At 32.9% G+C, this 17,008-nt stretch overlaps 1 protein-coding gene across 1 annotated transcript; it reads right to left on the bottom strand.

Annotated features, from left to right (window-relative positions):
- Positions 1-14,365: 14,365 nt before the first annotated feature.
- On the bottom strand, positions 14,366-15,187 carry LOC131041060 (UDP-glycosyltransferase 91B1-like). Its single transcript, XM_059214443.1, has 2 exons — positions 14,817-15,187; positions 14,366-14,711 (listed from the first exon to the last, which is right to left on the bottom strand). Exons 1-2 carry the CDS (start codon positions 15,185-15,187, stop codon positions 14,366-14,368), a joined length of 717 nt encoding a protein of 238 aa, XP_059070426.1.
- Between the last annotated feature and the right edge of the window lie 1,821 nt (positions 15,188-17,008).

Below are 17,008 nucleotides of genomic sequence, written 5' to 3'. Positions count from 1 at the left end.
CTCTTCCTTTCTTTTGCAATTAAGAGATCACTTGAATTGTAGGTAGAGCCCTTCAAATGATAGGGTAGGCTCCTTTTATTCCTAATATATGTCTTGAAACCATTTTATCCTGATGACATTAAATTAAAGTACTTTCTCTTCTATCTGGTATTGGTGGAGTAGAGGTTGCATTGCATTGACCTAGGATACATGTTTCCGCAGATACAACACAAGTTAAATGTATCCCAGTTCGATACAAAGCAACCTCTACTCCAGAGATCACCAGAAAATAGTGAAAGAATTTTAATTTAATGCCATCAGGATAAAAGGCTTTCAAGAAAGATAAATGGTATGCAACTGTATCTATTTGGAATGTATTACCCAAACAACGCAATCGATCAGTCACCTTTGAAAAGAAAGTGGTATGATGAAATGCACTCCATACTACTGCTGCACAATATTTTGGTCGATGATATTTTTAAAATAGTAAAGGAAGGTGTATGGAACAACCAAATTCTTATCATTATAAACAATGAATATTTTAAGATCCTTTTATGATGTGTAAGTTGAGAATATTTTATGAAAGGTCCCTAAATGAATACACTTTAAACTGATTTTAGCAATGACTATCAGATGTAGACAAAATGAATGATTTTTGGATTAGGATGGTACACAAAATATACTATCAAAAGGTTGTAAAAAATTCTTGGGACTAGGAGGTGTGAAATGGCCTACTCTTATGCTTTTCATGCCATCAAAATTTGAGTTTGATTGTCATCATTTACTTTGCCAAATTCTTCACATGTAACTCCTGAATCAATTTCCTACACACAAAATGACAAATACTAGGTTTGTTGATGGGGGATTTCCTAGGTCAAACCTCAGGTTGTGAATTAACCTTGAAGTATAATGTTTTCCTTTTGAGGGAAAAGATAGATCTAATCTAAAAATGCTTAAAATTGAACATGATACCTTGATGAATCTTTCTTGAATCCTCACACAAGGTTTTAGGATGTCATGTACATTTTTGATCATGAATGTTGTGCTTTAACTTGTGATGCAGAGGAAGGGTGTGATAAATGAACCTTTAATATTTATAAGGGAAATACAAGGTCCAACCCCTAGGCCTACGAGCACCCAAATGGCTCAAATAGGTCAAATGCAAACCAGCACTTTTTCAAATGATTCCAAAGGTATGGAATGTTTTTACTACCTCAAAATAAGCTTGTTTAATTGTTTTTGTGGTTCCAAGAACTTTTTTAAGTACAAAGCCCTCTTTTTAGCCTTCTAGGTGTAGTTGCCCAATTAGTCCACCAGCAAGGAAAATGAATTGTTTTCTCTCAACTTTCCCAAAAAAATTAAAAAAAATTGGATATTCAGACACCCATTTCTCTTCTCTTCAACATACCAGAAGATTGCATATGGTTGTTTTGGAAAGTATATGCTGTCCTGTAACTATGCACTATTTTTGGACTCCAAAAATGATAATTTTACAAAGGAAATATATATTGTTCTAACTCCCTAACTCCTAGACTCTCAAAAGTCATACAATATGATCAAAAACTAAGAAAAATGCAATTATTTACAAGGTTTAACCTTCTTAAATGCAAAATCCCTCACAAACCCTTAAAAGTAGGGTTTCTCATATACCCCTCTTCCAAACACTATACCATCCAAATGATGATGGATTCACCTTTCATTTGAAATGTATAAACACTTTCAACCATAAAATGTGCCCCTCGTTAACATGGATTTGCTACTGTTGCTCCTTGAATTCTCCTTCAATGCTTGATGAATTCTTGATTGTTTGTTCACTTGGAATTGAATTGATTTTATAATGAAGAAATCACTTGAATTGTAGGTAGACCCCTTCAAATGATAGGGTAGGCTTCCTTTTATACCTATTATATGTCTTGAAACCATTTTATCCTGATGGCATTAAATTAAAGTACTTTCTCTTCTATTTGGTATTGGTGGAGTAGAGGTTGCATTGCATCGACCTATTATACATATATCTGGAGATACAACACAAGTTAAATGTATCCCAGGCCAATGCAAAGCAACCTCTTCTCCAGAGATCACCAGAAAAATAGAGAAATAACTTTAATTTAATGCCATTAGGATAAAAGGCTTTCAAGACAGATAAAATTTGAGTTTGATTGTCATCATTTACTTTGCCAAATTATTCACACCTAACTCTTGAATCAATTTCCTACACACAAAATGACGAAAATAGGTTTGTTGGTGGGGGCTTTCCTAGGTCAAATAGGTTTGAATATACCTTGAAGTGTGCAATATGGAAGGCTTGTACTCTTAATCTCCTGTCCATTTCTTAATTTAAAAGGTCATATCTATATTAAATATCTCCTCTATTTTTGGAGGTAGACATCTTTAGGAAAATATCTCTTCCTCCCTCTTTAAAATGATCCCTTTAGATCTAATCTAAAAATGCTTAAAATTGAACATGATACCTTGATGAATCTTTCTTGAATCCTCACACAAGGTTTTAGGATGTCATGCAGACTGTTGATCATGAATGTTGTGCTTTAACTTGAATTGTCCTTCAATGCTTAATGAATGTTTGATTGCTTGTTCACTTGGAATTTAATTGATTTTATAATTAAGAGATCACTTGAATTGTAGGGTAGACCCCTTCAAATGACAGGGTAGGCTTCCTTTTATACCTAATCATACATAAAGTGTTTGATTTTTTTCTCACACATGAGGCAAGAAATGAGGGGTCATATTTTGGGTTCCAATGACGAGTCTTGTCAATTTAGGATGTGAAATGCTAAACTGTGCATCAATGTATCAAGATCAGATGGACCTTAAGTGATTGCCTCCCTTGCATATGATTTGTTTGGGTTATAAACTTCACCATTCTACTCACAAGAATTTTATTGTCTCAAATATAGGGAAATAGAGGGCTTCAAATAGAAAACTTGTACATGCAACTAAATCCATTGACTAATCAAAAGAAAAAAATTAAGAAACGGTTCGATCATCTGAGAGATGTTGTAGACTTGCAACTCATCAGCTATTTAGTTTTTGCACGTAAGAATTTTTTTTGTTTTGGTTATGGTTGTGGTGTTTGTAGAGAGACATTTACAAATTTATATCTATTTTCACTATTTAATTGTTTATGGGTTTGTAATGGTAATTTAATGTTCTTTCATATTTTTGTATATATTCTTTATAATAGCCTATTATATTGATTTGTTCTATTATGGATAATGGTGTGGGTCAGACGGTTTTGTCATCAGTGCATGAAAGCATTGCATGAGTTCTACTCTTAAAAATTACATGAAACATTTTTAATTTATTTGATTTAGTGTTATTTGAAAAAAACTTTATCAATGATGTTTCCTTTCTCCAAGAATTGGATCTAGGATCTTTCCGTCAGATAATATGTAACATCTAATGACTAAATCTTTTCTTTACAAATGCTTATTTTATTTAATTATCATCTAAGCATGAATTAAAATTTATATCTGTATGGAAGAAGAACATACAAGCTGAAGACTCATGTGCAAGTAAATTTTGTAAAAGAAAGCAAGCAGGCATTATCTTGAATGACATGGAAACAAGCTCATCAGCTGCCTAGAAGAGAGCAATTGGAGAAAAGAAGAGGAAAGTGTTAAAGGGTGATAAATACATAGAGAGTATGGAATACAAACAAACAATGTCTGGAGTGTGTGATGTGACGTCTCTAATTTGTGTCCGGAGGGACTGACTGGTTTTGGAGTTCCTGCGAAACCTATTGGGCTATGCTTGGATGAAATCAATGTGTTCATGCAAGGAGTACCATTTTTTCTATTGTGAGAATGATGCTTTTGCACCGAAGGGTATTTGAAAGGGGCAATATCTAAAAATTTCTATAGTGTGGAACCAGAGTTAGCAGACTCAAAGTAATTTTTAGCTTTCAGAAGACCAAGAGGTTATGTACACAATCTCCCAATAGAAGGGTGATTTCAAGCATTACCTCTCCCCCCATGACTATTCAAGAAGCACTTTCTCAGAAGAAGGACTATTGGCCTCCATGGGATCAAAGAAAAAATTGAAGTATAGACTCTAGACGATGTGGTGGTGTCCTTCGTGAAGAACTCTGCACTATAATTGAAAATTCATGAGGGAAACTGCAAGATAGTGAACATAAATACATTCTTGAAATGTGCAAAGAATGGAACTTGGTTTGGGTGGGGCCAGGTTAGGTGGATCCTCTAGAGGTTGATGAGATAGAAATAATATTAGGATTTGAAAAAGATCACACTCGTGGAACTTCATGTGCGACGGATTGATTGCGTTGTTTCGGTAATGCATTCCAAATAGATACAATTGCATACCATTTATATGTCTTGATTAAAGCCTTTTATCTTGATGGAATTAAATTAAAGAACTTTCTCTTCTATCTAGTATTGGTGGAGAAGAGGTTGCATTGCATCGACCTAAAATAAATAATTCCGTAGATACAACACAAGTTAAATGTATCCTAAGTTGATGCAAAGCAACCTCTTCTCCAGAGATCACCAAAAAATAGAGAAAGAACTTTAATTTAATGCCATTAGGACAAAAGGCTTTAATGAAGATAGATAAATAGTATGCAACTATATCTATTTGGAATGCATTACCCAAACAACGCAATCGATCAATTGCACACGAAGTTCCACGAGTGTGATCTTTTTCAAATCCTAATATAATTTCTATCTCATCAACCTCTAGAGGAGCCACCTGACCTGGCCCCACCCAAACCAAGATCCATTCTTCCCACTTTTCAAGAATGTATTTCTATTCACTATCTTGCAGTTTCCCTCATAAATTTTTAATTATAGCGTAGAGTTCTTCACGAAGGACACCACCACATCGTCTAGAGTCTATGCTTCAATTTTTTTCTTTGATCCCATGGAGGCCAATAGTCCTTTCTCTGAGGAAGTGCTTCTTGAATAGTCATGGGGGGGAGAGGTAATGCTTGAAATCGCCCTTCTATTGGGAGATTGTGTACATAACCTCTTGGTCTTCTGAAAGCTGAAAATTACTTCGAGTCCGCCAACTCTGGTTCCACACTATAGAAATTTTTAGATATTGCCTTCCAAATATCCTTTGGTGCAAAAGCATCATTCTCATAATAGAAAAAAGGTGCTCCTTGCATAAACACATTGATTTCCTCCAAGCATGGCCCAATAGGTTTCGCAGGAACTCCAAAACCAGTTAGTCCCTCTAGACATAAATTAGAGACATCACACCACACTCCAGACATTGTTTGTTTGTATTCCATACTCTCTATGTATTTGTCACCCTTTAACACTTTCCTCTTCTTTTCTCCAATTGGTCTCTTCTAGGCAGTTGATGAGCTTGTTTCCATGTCATTCAAAATAATGTCTACTTGCTTTCTTTTACAAAATTTACTTGCACATGAGTCTTCAACTTGTATGTTCTACTTTTGTACAGATATAAATTTTAATTCATGGTTAGATGATAATTAAATAGAATAAGCATTTGTAAAGAAAAGATTTAGTCATTAGATGTTACATATTATCTAACAGAAAGATCCTAGACAATTCTTGGAGAAAGGAAACATCATTGATAATCCTTTTTTGCAAATAATACTGAATCGAATAAATAATAAATGTTTTATGCAATTTTTAAAAGTAGAACTCGTTCAATGCTTTCATGCACCGATGGCAAAGCCGTCTGACCCACATCATCTGACACTGTCAGAATTCTGATGATGACTAAAGAAACATTTGACAAGGATGTTGTATATCCAGTATCACTTCCATGTCGGACAGTTGTCGAGGAGCAAACAAAGTATCCGTCGAAATTATGATGGTAATCCGCTGAAATTTTTGGCCGGGAGAGAAAATATAGCCGTTGTCGGAAGAGTTCACAGCGTCATCGGACGTCCGACGCCAATGGCATCATCAGGAGACTGACGATGAGTTTTTGATGGTTAAATTTGTCGAATGTCCAATGTGGTGTCATCGGACTTCCGACAAATAGCCATCAAAAATTATGCCCAAATGTACTAGTGGCTACATCAAAGGGAGACCAAGAAGGGAGACGAATAGGGATAAACACCCAAAAGTAGAATCGAAATTACCATCACCCTCTCCACCTTCAACATCTCTCTCAATCTTATCTCCAGAAGAAACCCTATCGCCTCCAACAAAAACCCTACCTCCACCAAAAAAAACAACAACCATTGGAAAAGGTAGATGGACCACCTCACTAACATCACCTTTGCCATTGGAACCACCAACCTCATTTGCAACAACCCCTCCACTCAAATAGAGGGAAGGATTGCCACCATCATCGTCCTCAAAATCATGTTCTCTGCTCTTAGAATCCCCTAAAACCCTTTCTCCTGCCTTGCCTCCCTCCCTGCTCATTTCAAATCATTTCCATTTAGGTGGTATTTAAGTTATATTTTATATAAAAATATGATAGTCTACTAAGAACAAATGATAATTTTTTCTGCAACTACTAGAATTTTTTTAGATTAAGTTTGGGTCATATTTTTTAAAAGTCATTTTTACGACACTTCACATCAAATGTGTTATTTTGATGAATTGCATGATAAGTTGCACCTCCAAACCTTAGTTGTAGATAGATAAGTGTCAATTTTACATTTCTAAAACAAAAAATGGAGGCATTACAATATTACATGTAACGACTACATGTTAACAAAGTTAGCCCACATGACTAGTATTCCTTCTCTCTTGTATAAGAGAACTCACAATATATTTCTTATCATAATTTGAATCATAATTAAATATTTGGATTTTGTAAATTTAAACAATAAATTATTGTTTAAATCATTATTTAAATTTTCATCCAATTATTGTCATTAGAATTTATCATTCTAGCATTACAAAAAAATGCAAGTACAATTTCTAAAATAATTAAAGGGATTTAAGGAAAAAATAATTATCTTACCATTCTATAATTAAAGCAAAGAAAACAAAAGATATATAAACAAGGAAGCATTTATGGAACAACCAATGCATGTCCTAGACAATATGTTGATGAGACACTTTACTGATCCATGATTGGAAAGCTATAATATGTTGTTCACAGCAAACCAGACATAGCACATGCAGTAGGTATAGTTGCAAGATTCTCTGTAGATCTTTAGGAAACACACATGACTACAATCAAAAGAATTTTTAGATACTTAAAAGGGATAGAGGATTATGGCTTAGTATATCAAAAAGGAAATGGTTTTGATTTAAAAGTTTATACTCATGCTGATTGGGCAGGCAACATTGATGACAGAAAAAAGCACAAGTGGAGGAGCTTTCTTTTTAGAAGAAAGACTAGTGAGTTGGCTTAGCAAGAAACAAGGATGTGTTTCACAGTCAATAGTAGAAGTTGAATATGTTGCTGCAGCATTGAATTGTACCAACATTGCATGGATCAAACAACTGTTGGAAGGTATAAATGAGAAAGTTACCGAGCCAGTAACTATATTCTGTGACAATACTAGTGCCATTAATATTTCAAAGAATCCTATTATGCACTCTAAGACAAAGCACATCTCTATCAAATATCATTATCTTAGAGAAGAATCTCAAGAGAAGAAAGTGGTGTTGGAGTATGTTAGCACAAAGGAACAAATAATAGATATCTTCACCAAGCCACTACCAAAGGACACTTTTGAATATCTCAAAAGTAAGTTAGGGGTCCTACCCCTATCTTCTACTCACTAACTGAGTTCGGTGAAAGCATCAATCCGATGACTCTATCGAATATCTTTTAGGAGTTGATGTTGATTTACACCCTTTATGATGTTTTCTAAAGGTGTACAGGAAATATTACAAGGAACAAGAATTGAAGACAAAATGCTCTGACCGAGATTGAATTGATACACAATAGGAGGAAATCACTTCATACAAAAAGAAATTATGTTTTAGTTCTTTACTTTTTGGCATTGTTGTCAAAGGGGGAGAAGACTAATATCAGAGGAGAAGATTGAGAGAAGACTACAGATTGGAACGAAGACTAAAGAGAAGAGGAGAAGTCTAATGTATGGGGGAGAGCATTTCAGCATTTCAGAATCACAGCAATCTGAATCTTTTAAGGTCAAATCAATTGGTTTTACCATCAAAGCCAAAGGGGGAGATTGTTGGCAATATAGCATTATAACAGACAATGAAAGATTGTTGGCATTTCAATAAGGATATTGAGAAGTTTGTTGATGATTATGCATATAACTGATCAAGGATGTTTACTGTCTTGATATTATTATTTTGTCATTGATGTCAAGAAATTGATTTCCTGATTCAGTATGATGTTGCCATATCTTGAGAAGTATGATTTGAAGAGTATAAAGATGTTGGTAAAAGACACAGAAAGAATATGATGAATAAGGTGATGAATAAGGTATTCAATGGGCAACTATTATCGAGTCAGACAATGATGAGATCATGATGTTTAGATTGTTTTAACATCATACATATGTTGTAAATTGTAAGGTTAATACTATACTATGTTACCAAGCAAAGAACCTAGTCGGTAAACCCTAAGGTTATCAGTATCGATTAATGAAGGCGGAATGTCTACAGAGTGAAGTTTAGTATTTACCGAGTTGTAAACCGAGTTGTAACCGAGCTATAATAGAATGCATTAAATGTTTACATGTGGTATTTAATGAAGGAAGCTGATGAGCTAGAACTGATTAAATGATTGGTATGCTATGCATAAAGTTTGTTAAGAATCTGAGGCAATGGAAAGTCGAAATGAAGATCTACAGCGCAGATTGAACCACAATACCCTAGCACAAGTTCCAAGAAATATATGCAAGTTCCAAGGTGGGGTAAAACATTTTCAGAATGAAAGATGCATTTAACATGGACAAGATCGAAGATCTAATGACTATGATTGATCATGGGAAATGTGATCAAGGTGATTATGCAGTTACCTAATTGTTTATAAATAGGAAACTGTTGATAAACAATGCATGCGGGCAAGTGTATGGACAAGGATGCTACATAGTGATTGCTGAGCACAGAAGCTTGAAGACCTGTTTGAATAACAGAGTATAGAAGCCTAGCAGATGGACAAGATTAGTTCTATGTCTAGATTGTATTGAGCAAATAAGAATCTTCTTTAGAATTTTAGATGTGAAGTTGCAGATAGATTTTTATTACTATTATTTAGTGAAAGTGACAGAAAATCTCTTAACCGAGTGGACCTAACAGTCTTATTTGTAAAACCCTCTAGCAAGGTGACATTCTGATTGAGTGTTTCAAATCCTTTAACAAGGTCACTTCTAACAAGGTGAAGATCCTAACAGATCTGAGGGAAATCCCTTAATCGGGTCACATCTAGCAGTGTGTTTGTAATCTTTAACAGGATTTTCTTTTAACCGATCATACTCTAGAAGAGTATATTTCTTAGTGGGTCTTAAATCCCATAGTGGTTTTTCCCTATTTGGGTTTCCACATTAAATCTGGTGTTATGAGGTTTATGATGTTTATATGCTTTTGAGTTTGCATGTTTAATAGTTTTGGTTATATTACTGAAGTATATGTTACCGAGGTTGAATCTGATGTTTTTATGGAAGATTAAGTTTGTATGATTCACCCCCCCCCGGTCTCATCTTGTTGGTTATTGGATCGGTACTTATATTAAGTATCAGAACTATCATGATGAACCCTATTTTGTTCTATTTTTTACTACTAGTCCACTGTGGCTTTGCATTTGGTTCGTCCTTATGACTAGGTTTTTCTTGTTTGAGTTTCAAGTCCCTATAAAACATGTTTTGCTCTTATAAAAAATATTCCAATTTATTATTTTATTTCTATATCCAACACTTTTCTATGTCCTTCATCATAGGGTTGATTCCAAACCCATGGTTTAACATAGGAAAAGCCCTATCAACCAAATAACATTTTGCCTATTTTGTGTGTTTGCGGGTGAAAATTATGAAGTGATGAAATGTAGATTTAAAAATATTAGACTAAGAAAAATTAAACTATATTTTGGAGATCCAAAAAATCTTGTACATTAGCAATTGGCAAACAATGTTTGACACTTTCTAGATGAAATTTTAGGAGGAAAATTTGAGTGATATTTTGGTCTCAGAATTGTTTTTGATATCTAAATCTTATACCTTCAAGACTAGGTACTCTAGCCCCATAGTCTAACATTTATGAGCTTGAATTTGAAACACCGGTTCCTATGTACTTCCCATTTCCAAATTTGTACCTAGTATTTGTACATATGTTTTGAAACTCTATGTTCATGTTGATTTGTCTCAATTTTGCATCATTAGCTGTAGTTCTTATTCTATCTTATCTAATCTCAGCAAATTCAAGTCAAATAAGGTGAAGAAGATTTAAATATATTTTCCCAACCCTTTCCTATAGGTTTTAGGTTGGGATTTCTAATATTTCATTCACCTTAATATGGTGGTATGTTATAAATGGGATTGATTCATAGTTTGCATGTATAAACTAGTGAAACCCATTTTTCACTCCTAAAAACTTATATATTATATGCTTTATTAAACATATCCTACTTGAAATAATTATAATCTAATAACTATAGTATTATTACTTATTTATAGTTGAGGGATATTGAAAAGATGTGACTAGTAAATCCACCCTCCCTCCTATATTTATGAAACTTCTCTCTCATTTGAGAGCATGTGAATTTGAAGTTACATAGTGAGATATATCACTATGAGTTAAAGGTGCTATTGGCTATGTGTAAGTAAGGAGAAGTGTCCCTAGGTTCAATTGTATTTTGTTCTAATTAGATAAAGTGGGACAGGGCCCGAACCCTTACATAGAAGTCAAATGATTAAAAAAAAGGATCTCATGAGGTGTGAAAAAAACCAACATTAAGAAGGTCAAGTCTATTTTTTTATAGACTATATTTTGTAAGTATTTTCATAAAATGATTCTTTATTGGGATTATTCACACAAAAGAGTTTTCTCGGTGTATATCTTGTGTAATGTGTTAACTTTATTTTTGTATGATTCTTAATTTATTTTATTTATATCATTTTTTATAATGATTAGTATCGTAAGATCCTAATTTTTGATAATTATTCATATTATAATCCAGGGATATTCCTTTTTTTCTTTGCATTGAGGTTGTCAACAATTCATCTCATATTTTGAATACATCTCCTACAACTTGTTTGGAGAAAATAACTCATCAAGAAGCATGGACTAGTCATCGTACAAATATTAAGTATTTTAAAGTATATCTATATGAAGAATTTATTACATACATAATGATATTATAGAAAATAAATTTGTTGAGAGGAATGTTAAGCACATATTTGTTGCCTATGATGATCAAACAGAACTGAGATAGACTATAAACGTTGGTCTTATCAAACAAACAAATCCAACAACTAAACAAACAAAAGATTATACAACGTTATTAATTGTCAACTTATCCAAATCTATAAATAATTTTTAAATATATTGAGGAGTACAATTATATATGCATTACACAAAATTATCAATCAACATAGAAACATCCCCTTAACTACTTCTTTTAGTCTTTATACTTAATCTAACATTTTTTTCAAGAAAATGTTTCTCTTCCCTTATATATTCTTTACAATAGATTATATAAGAACAATTGGTTGTTATAACTGATTCCTTTAATCAAAACATCATGACGTAGCTTAAAATATATTTTGGTTTTAGGAATTCAAAGTTATTTCAGAACTTGTAAAAGGTTTGAGAGGGTCTCAAAACCTTGTAAACTTCTAGCAATGGATTTGAAACCAAGAAAAAAGTCCAACATTCCAAAATTCATGTAGAAAAAAACTTTGGATGTTTACGAACTCTATTTTATCATTTGTCAATACCCACGAAGTCTTCCTTGGATTAACACAATGGCTACAATAGACTTGCAACATTCGAATGGGGTTTTGACAACATAGTGAAAATTCAACATAAGTTTAAGAACTAACACAAAACACAAAACCTTTTTTGTGAGTAATTTTCATCTTTTCCTTTTCAATGATGCCACTTAAGACACAATTAAAAGAATCATTTTTTCCTTTCTTTATAGGTTATCAAAATAATTTGTGTGCCAAAACATTTGTGACAACCATGTTGATGGTTGATAATAATTTTCAAAGCATTGTAGAAGTCTTAACCCTACCATCTAGAAAGCTTTTCAATAAAGAGGTTTTGAATGATGTTTGGTTACTAATAAGGCTTTGACAACCTTGTTGTATGCCAATAACTAATTTTGAAGCGATAATTGAAATCTAACACCACTCTCCAAGAAAATTTATTTCTAAAATAAAGGAGAGATGATTTTATTTATAATTTATACAAATTATAGAAGTTAAAATAAAATCACATAACAATTTATGTCAAAAATTCAAGTGGTTGTAGAAGTGCTATCAAGATCTAATAAGATTGTGACAACCTGTCAAAAGTCAACAAGGTTGTGGAAACCTCTTTAGAAGTCAACATGGGTTATGCCATCTTCTATTTTTTTTTAATGTGTCAAAATAAAATGAGGTTGTGAAACCCTCGTCACATTCTAACATAGGTTACGAAACCTCCCAAATTTGTTGATGTTTTTAACTTTAAAAAATCTAAACAGTTTGAGTTTAGAAATTCTCCCAGGCAACTATAGGAAACAACAAAAGCACAATGGAATTGAAATGAACTAAAAGAAAAAATGTAGTTATTTTTTGGTTGATGTAGGAGTTCTCATGAACTTGGTTACCTATACACTAAAAATGGTATAGGTTGTACGATCCTATTATGGAGAATGTGTTACAAACTAGGGCTTTTCAATTTAATGAAGGGTTTGAGGATATGAAAAAATCCTCTCATAGTATACAAGTGGACATAGATAATGATAAATCCTAAGATGCCTTTGAAACTAATGAAATTTATAAGGCAACTTATAATATAGTTGAAGAATTTAGCCCTCCTCCAAAGCCCAAGAGTCTTCAAGAGGTTTATCAAAAGAATCAATGAATTAATTATGTTCTTCTGAACACCATAATTAAATTTCAAGGGTATGAAATTTTGAATGTTACCCTATTATCTAAAGCCCCAAGTTCATTTTATATTTGAATTATGTAAATATGAATTAGAACATATATATTTTTAATTTGAAAGTTGAAATTTCTAAACAATTTTCAAGGTTCTAATAGTAGAATTTGTATTTGTATATGTAGAAACTAGTGTTAAAAGTAAGGTTTTGGAATAAAGCACAAGTATATGCCAAAGAATAATAAAAGATCAATCTTTCTTATTATTTTAAGAACAAATTTAACTTGATGCATTTTGACATATATTTTTGGCATCTCCATGCAAAAGTAATGCTTGCTACATATTCCAAAATGTAGAACACGTTTCCTCCTATAAATTACAACAAAAGAATTGAGAAACAACTTAATATTCAAGTTTCCAATTGTTCCATTACATAGAATTTATCTCATATTTTATACAAATCACAAATTGATTAGTTAGTAAATGAAAAATCAAAACAAAATCTAACAACAAATTACAACAAATCTTAGTTCTACCTATTTTTCATTAAAAAAAAAGGGTTAAAAATTAAACCTTCCCATATCAACATTTTTTTATACATGACAAACCAAATAAGCAAATATTTCACATTGAAAACATGAGTATCTCTACTAAGACATACAATAATAAATTAAGGCAAACTATGATATGGCTCCTATAATAAATGAGTGTAGTCTTCAAAAGAGTATGTCATATGACAATATATTAAATAAATGTAAAGACATATACCAAATATGTATTTTATTAAATTAGGTTAGTCTTCTAACAATTTTGTTGATAATAGTTATTGGAACTATTGAGTGGTATAAAATTCATTTGGAGAAACAATATTAGAAAAATCAACAAGCATATATATTTGCATAGTATTAAATATAAAATAATGATAATATTATTGAGAGTTGATTTTAAATGTATTACATTATGACTTTTATAAAGCCTGTCCATTATAACTTCCTGAACAATCAACCTACAACAAAATAACAAATTATTTAATAACAATAATATTAAACTACAAAAAACTACAAATCCTTAAGATGACTTTATTAATGTAAACTTTAATAGTCCAACAAAATAATTCTACCATTTTAAAAAGACTAAAAAGAATACAATAAGGGAAACATATATTTTCTTCCCTCTAAAAGAAACTAAAACATGTAAATCTAGCAACTGTGATAGCATACAATATAGATATAGATATAAACGTAGACATATTTATCAAACAGTTTGTTTGTTGGATGCTTTGTCCTTGATTGCAGAGACAAAGTTGATGATGTTTGTTTGACGGACTTGGCAATCATTACTAGTCAACACCCTGCTAATTTCCTCGACATTGGATTTAATCCGTTTGCCTTCTTCCTCCACCATCACAACTTGACGTCTTTAGCTACATCCTCCTTAGTGAAAGAACCATCCTCCTCATTTCTTTTAACCTCCACTCCCATCTTCAATTCGTCAGCCATTAGCCTAGCAACTAAAGGCTGGTTGAACTGGATTGGAAGAGAAACAATAGGTACTCCAAACCTCAGGCCTTCTGTCACCGAATTCCACCCATAATGTGAAAGAAAAGCTCCAGTGGAAGGATGGTTTAAAATGTGCAATTGAGGCGCCCACTCTGTAACCACGAGTCCTCTGCTAGGGGTGCAATCCTCAGACACTCTATGCAACTCAGCCCCCGCATCGATGAAAAGAACACATAGGAATGGAATTTCACTTTCCTCCAACCCCAACAAGAGAGCAACGAGATCTTAGATGGTGAGAGGGCATTTACTGCCGAAGCACGCAAACACAACAAAATGAGTAGTTTGCTTGTCTAACCAGGCTAACCAATGGTCTACATCAGGCCGAGGTGGTAGACTGGGCATGGAAATCCCCATAGGAAACATGAACTGCCCGGTGCTTCTTTCAAAATAGTCCACAAATTTTCCTTCCAACTCTTGGCAAGTATTGCTAAGCATTGCCCAACTTTCCTCCACAGAGATAGAAAGGCAGTTCATGAAGGTGAGGCCCTTACTTTCCTTATGGGCTTCAAAGGTTCGAAAGTGGACAAACAATGAGGGGAATCTGGGTAGCAGTACAATCAGATCCTTGGCCATTGGGATATTGGGCAGTCGTTGGCTGTGTTGTCCTATTGTGAAACTCATAGCTGCCATGCCAACTACCATGAAATTTATGGTGGGGATGCCCATTTTGTCGGCAACCTAAGGAGTCCAGCGCAACGTCGCATCAAATATGACAAAATCTAGGGAAAGCATTTTCAGTAGCGCTCCAAAGGGCTGTTCGCAAAGATCGATCGCTTGGAAGACAAGTGGCACTAAGTCTGTTCTTCCTATCTCAGATAAACCTATTGTGGACTCCACACCTACAGGTAGACCGTCCAAAGATGGCAATTGGAGCTCCACTAGCTCAATTCCAGGCACTATCTTCTTTTTAATCCATGCAATGTTAGTCGGAGTTAAGATGAAGGAAATTATGAGGCTAGAAGTGAGGAAGCTCTTGGCTAGGTCTATAAAGGGTGTTATATGGCCTTGTGAAAACCTAGGGAACATCACCATATGAAGCTGCCTATCATCTGCCATTGTCTACCATTAAAACTGTTCACGACAATCAATTGGTTTACAATCCTTTATTTAAGGAGAAAGAGAAACACTCGCGTTTCTCATGTTTCTCATGAGCTTTTCAATAATTTTTGACTGACTTTTATTCAATTGAAATGTTTTTTTTTGGTATTTTTAGGTTGAATAATAGATAGGTTATATAATAACAACATCTTAGATTAATAAATATTAATAAATTGCATATCAGCAATGCTTTTGTTATCTTTTGCAATCAGTATTCTCTTATGTTTTGAAGCATTCAATTTTTAATCAATCATTTAAGGAGAAAGGGAAACTCTTCTTTCTTTGAGTATTATAATAATCTTTGACCAACAGCTATTCGATTGAGAGGTTTTTATGTACTTGAAATTGAATGGTAGATAGCTTACATGATAATAACATCATAATAATCATTAATGCGTCTTGTTTGAATACAACACAACAAATCATGTTTTTTAACATATGTATGAAAATTAAAGCTTTTCAGTATTTTTAACTTTTCCAATCCTTCAATTAAGAAGAAAGAGAAACCCTCATGTTTCTCATGTTTGACTGACAGCTATTTAATTGAAATGTTTTTTAGTATCTCTTAGACTGAATGCTAGATAAGTTATCTAATAACATCTCAGATTAATAAATATTAATAAACATATCAGCAATGTCTTTGTTTTCTGTTGCGATAACTATTCTATTATCTTGTGAAGCATTCGGTTTTCAACCAATAATTTAAGAAGAAACTCTAGTATTTTTCATGAGTATTTTAATAATATTTGACCAATTGCTATTAGATTGAAAGGTTTTGTTGTACTTGAAACTAAATGGTGGATAGCTTACATGATAATAACATCTTAGATTAGCGTATTACTAGTATAAATCTCTTCAATAAAGTAACATAAAATGTATCAAGAGAAAAATATTGTTTCCATATATTTTATATAATTTTATTAAAAATATATATGCTAGATAATCAATATGGTTTAATGTATATTCTAACATCTTCACTTATAAATTTAATTTGTGATATTCTAAATTTATTGTTGGTATATTCCATCATTACCCATAAGGTTTGTTGTTATTGATATTTGTTTGATTTGTTAGTTCATTTAGACCACTATTTGTTATTCGGTTATACTCGTAACTGCTATTTTAGAGCACACGGTTGCTTGTATTCTTCCTATATATTTGCACACTCCACGGGAGAATACATTGGAGAATAATACTATTGAGTAATTCTCTGATATGGTATCAGAGATAACATTTTTGAGATCCTTCAACATTTGGAGCATTTCCAACTATTTATTTTTTCTCCGTATCAGTTTTTGCTCAGCGAGAGAATATTGGCATTGATGGTAGAGAGAAGGATGCATTTCTAATTTACTATGCATAGAGTTCTAGATATGATCGATATATTTA

The sequence above is a fragment of the Cryptomeria japonica genome, chromosome 11 (assembly GCF_030272615.1).
Source record: "Cryptomeria japonica chromosome 11, Sugi_1.0, whole genome shotgun sequence".
Taxonomy (NCBI): domain Eukaryota; kingdom Viridiplantae; phylum Streptophyta; class Pinopsida; order Cupressales; family Cupressaceae; genus Cryptomeria; species Cryptomeria japonica.
Note: the sequence above shows the minus strand (reverse complement) of the source record. Positions and strands in the feature narration are given on the sequence as shown.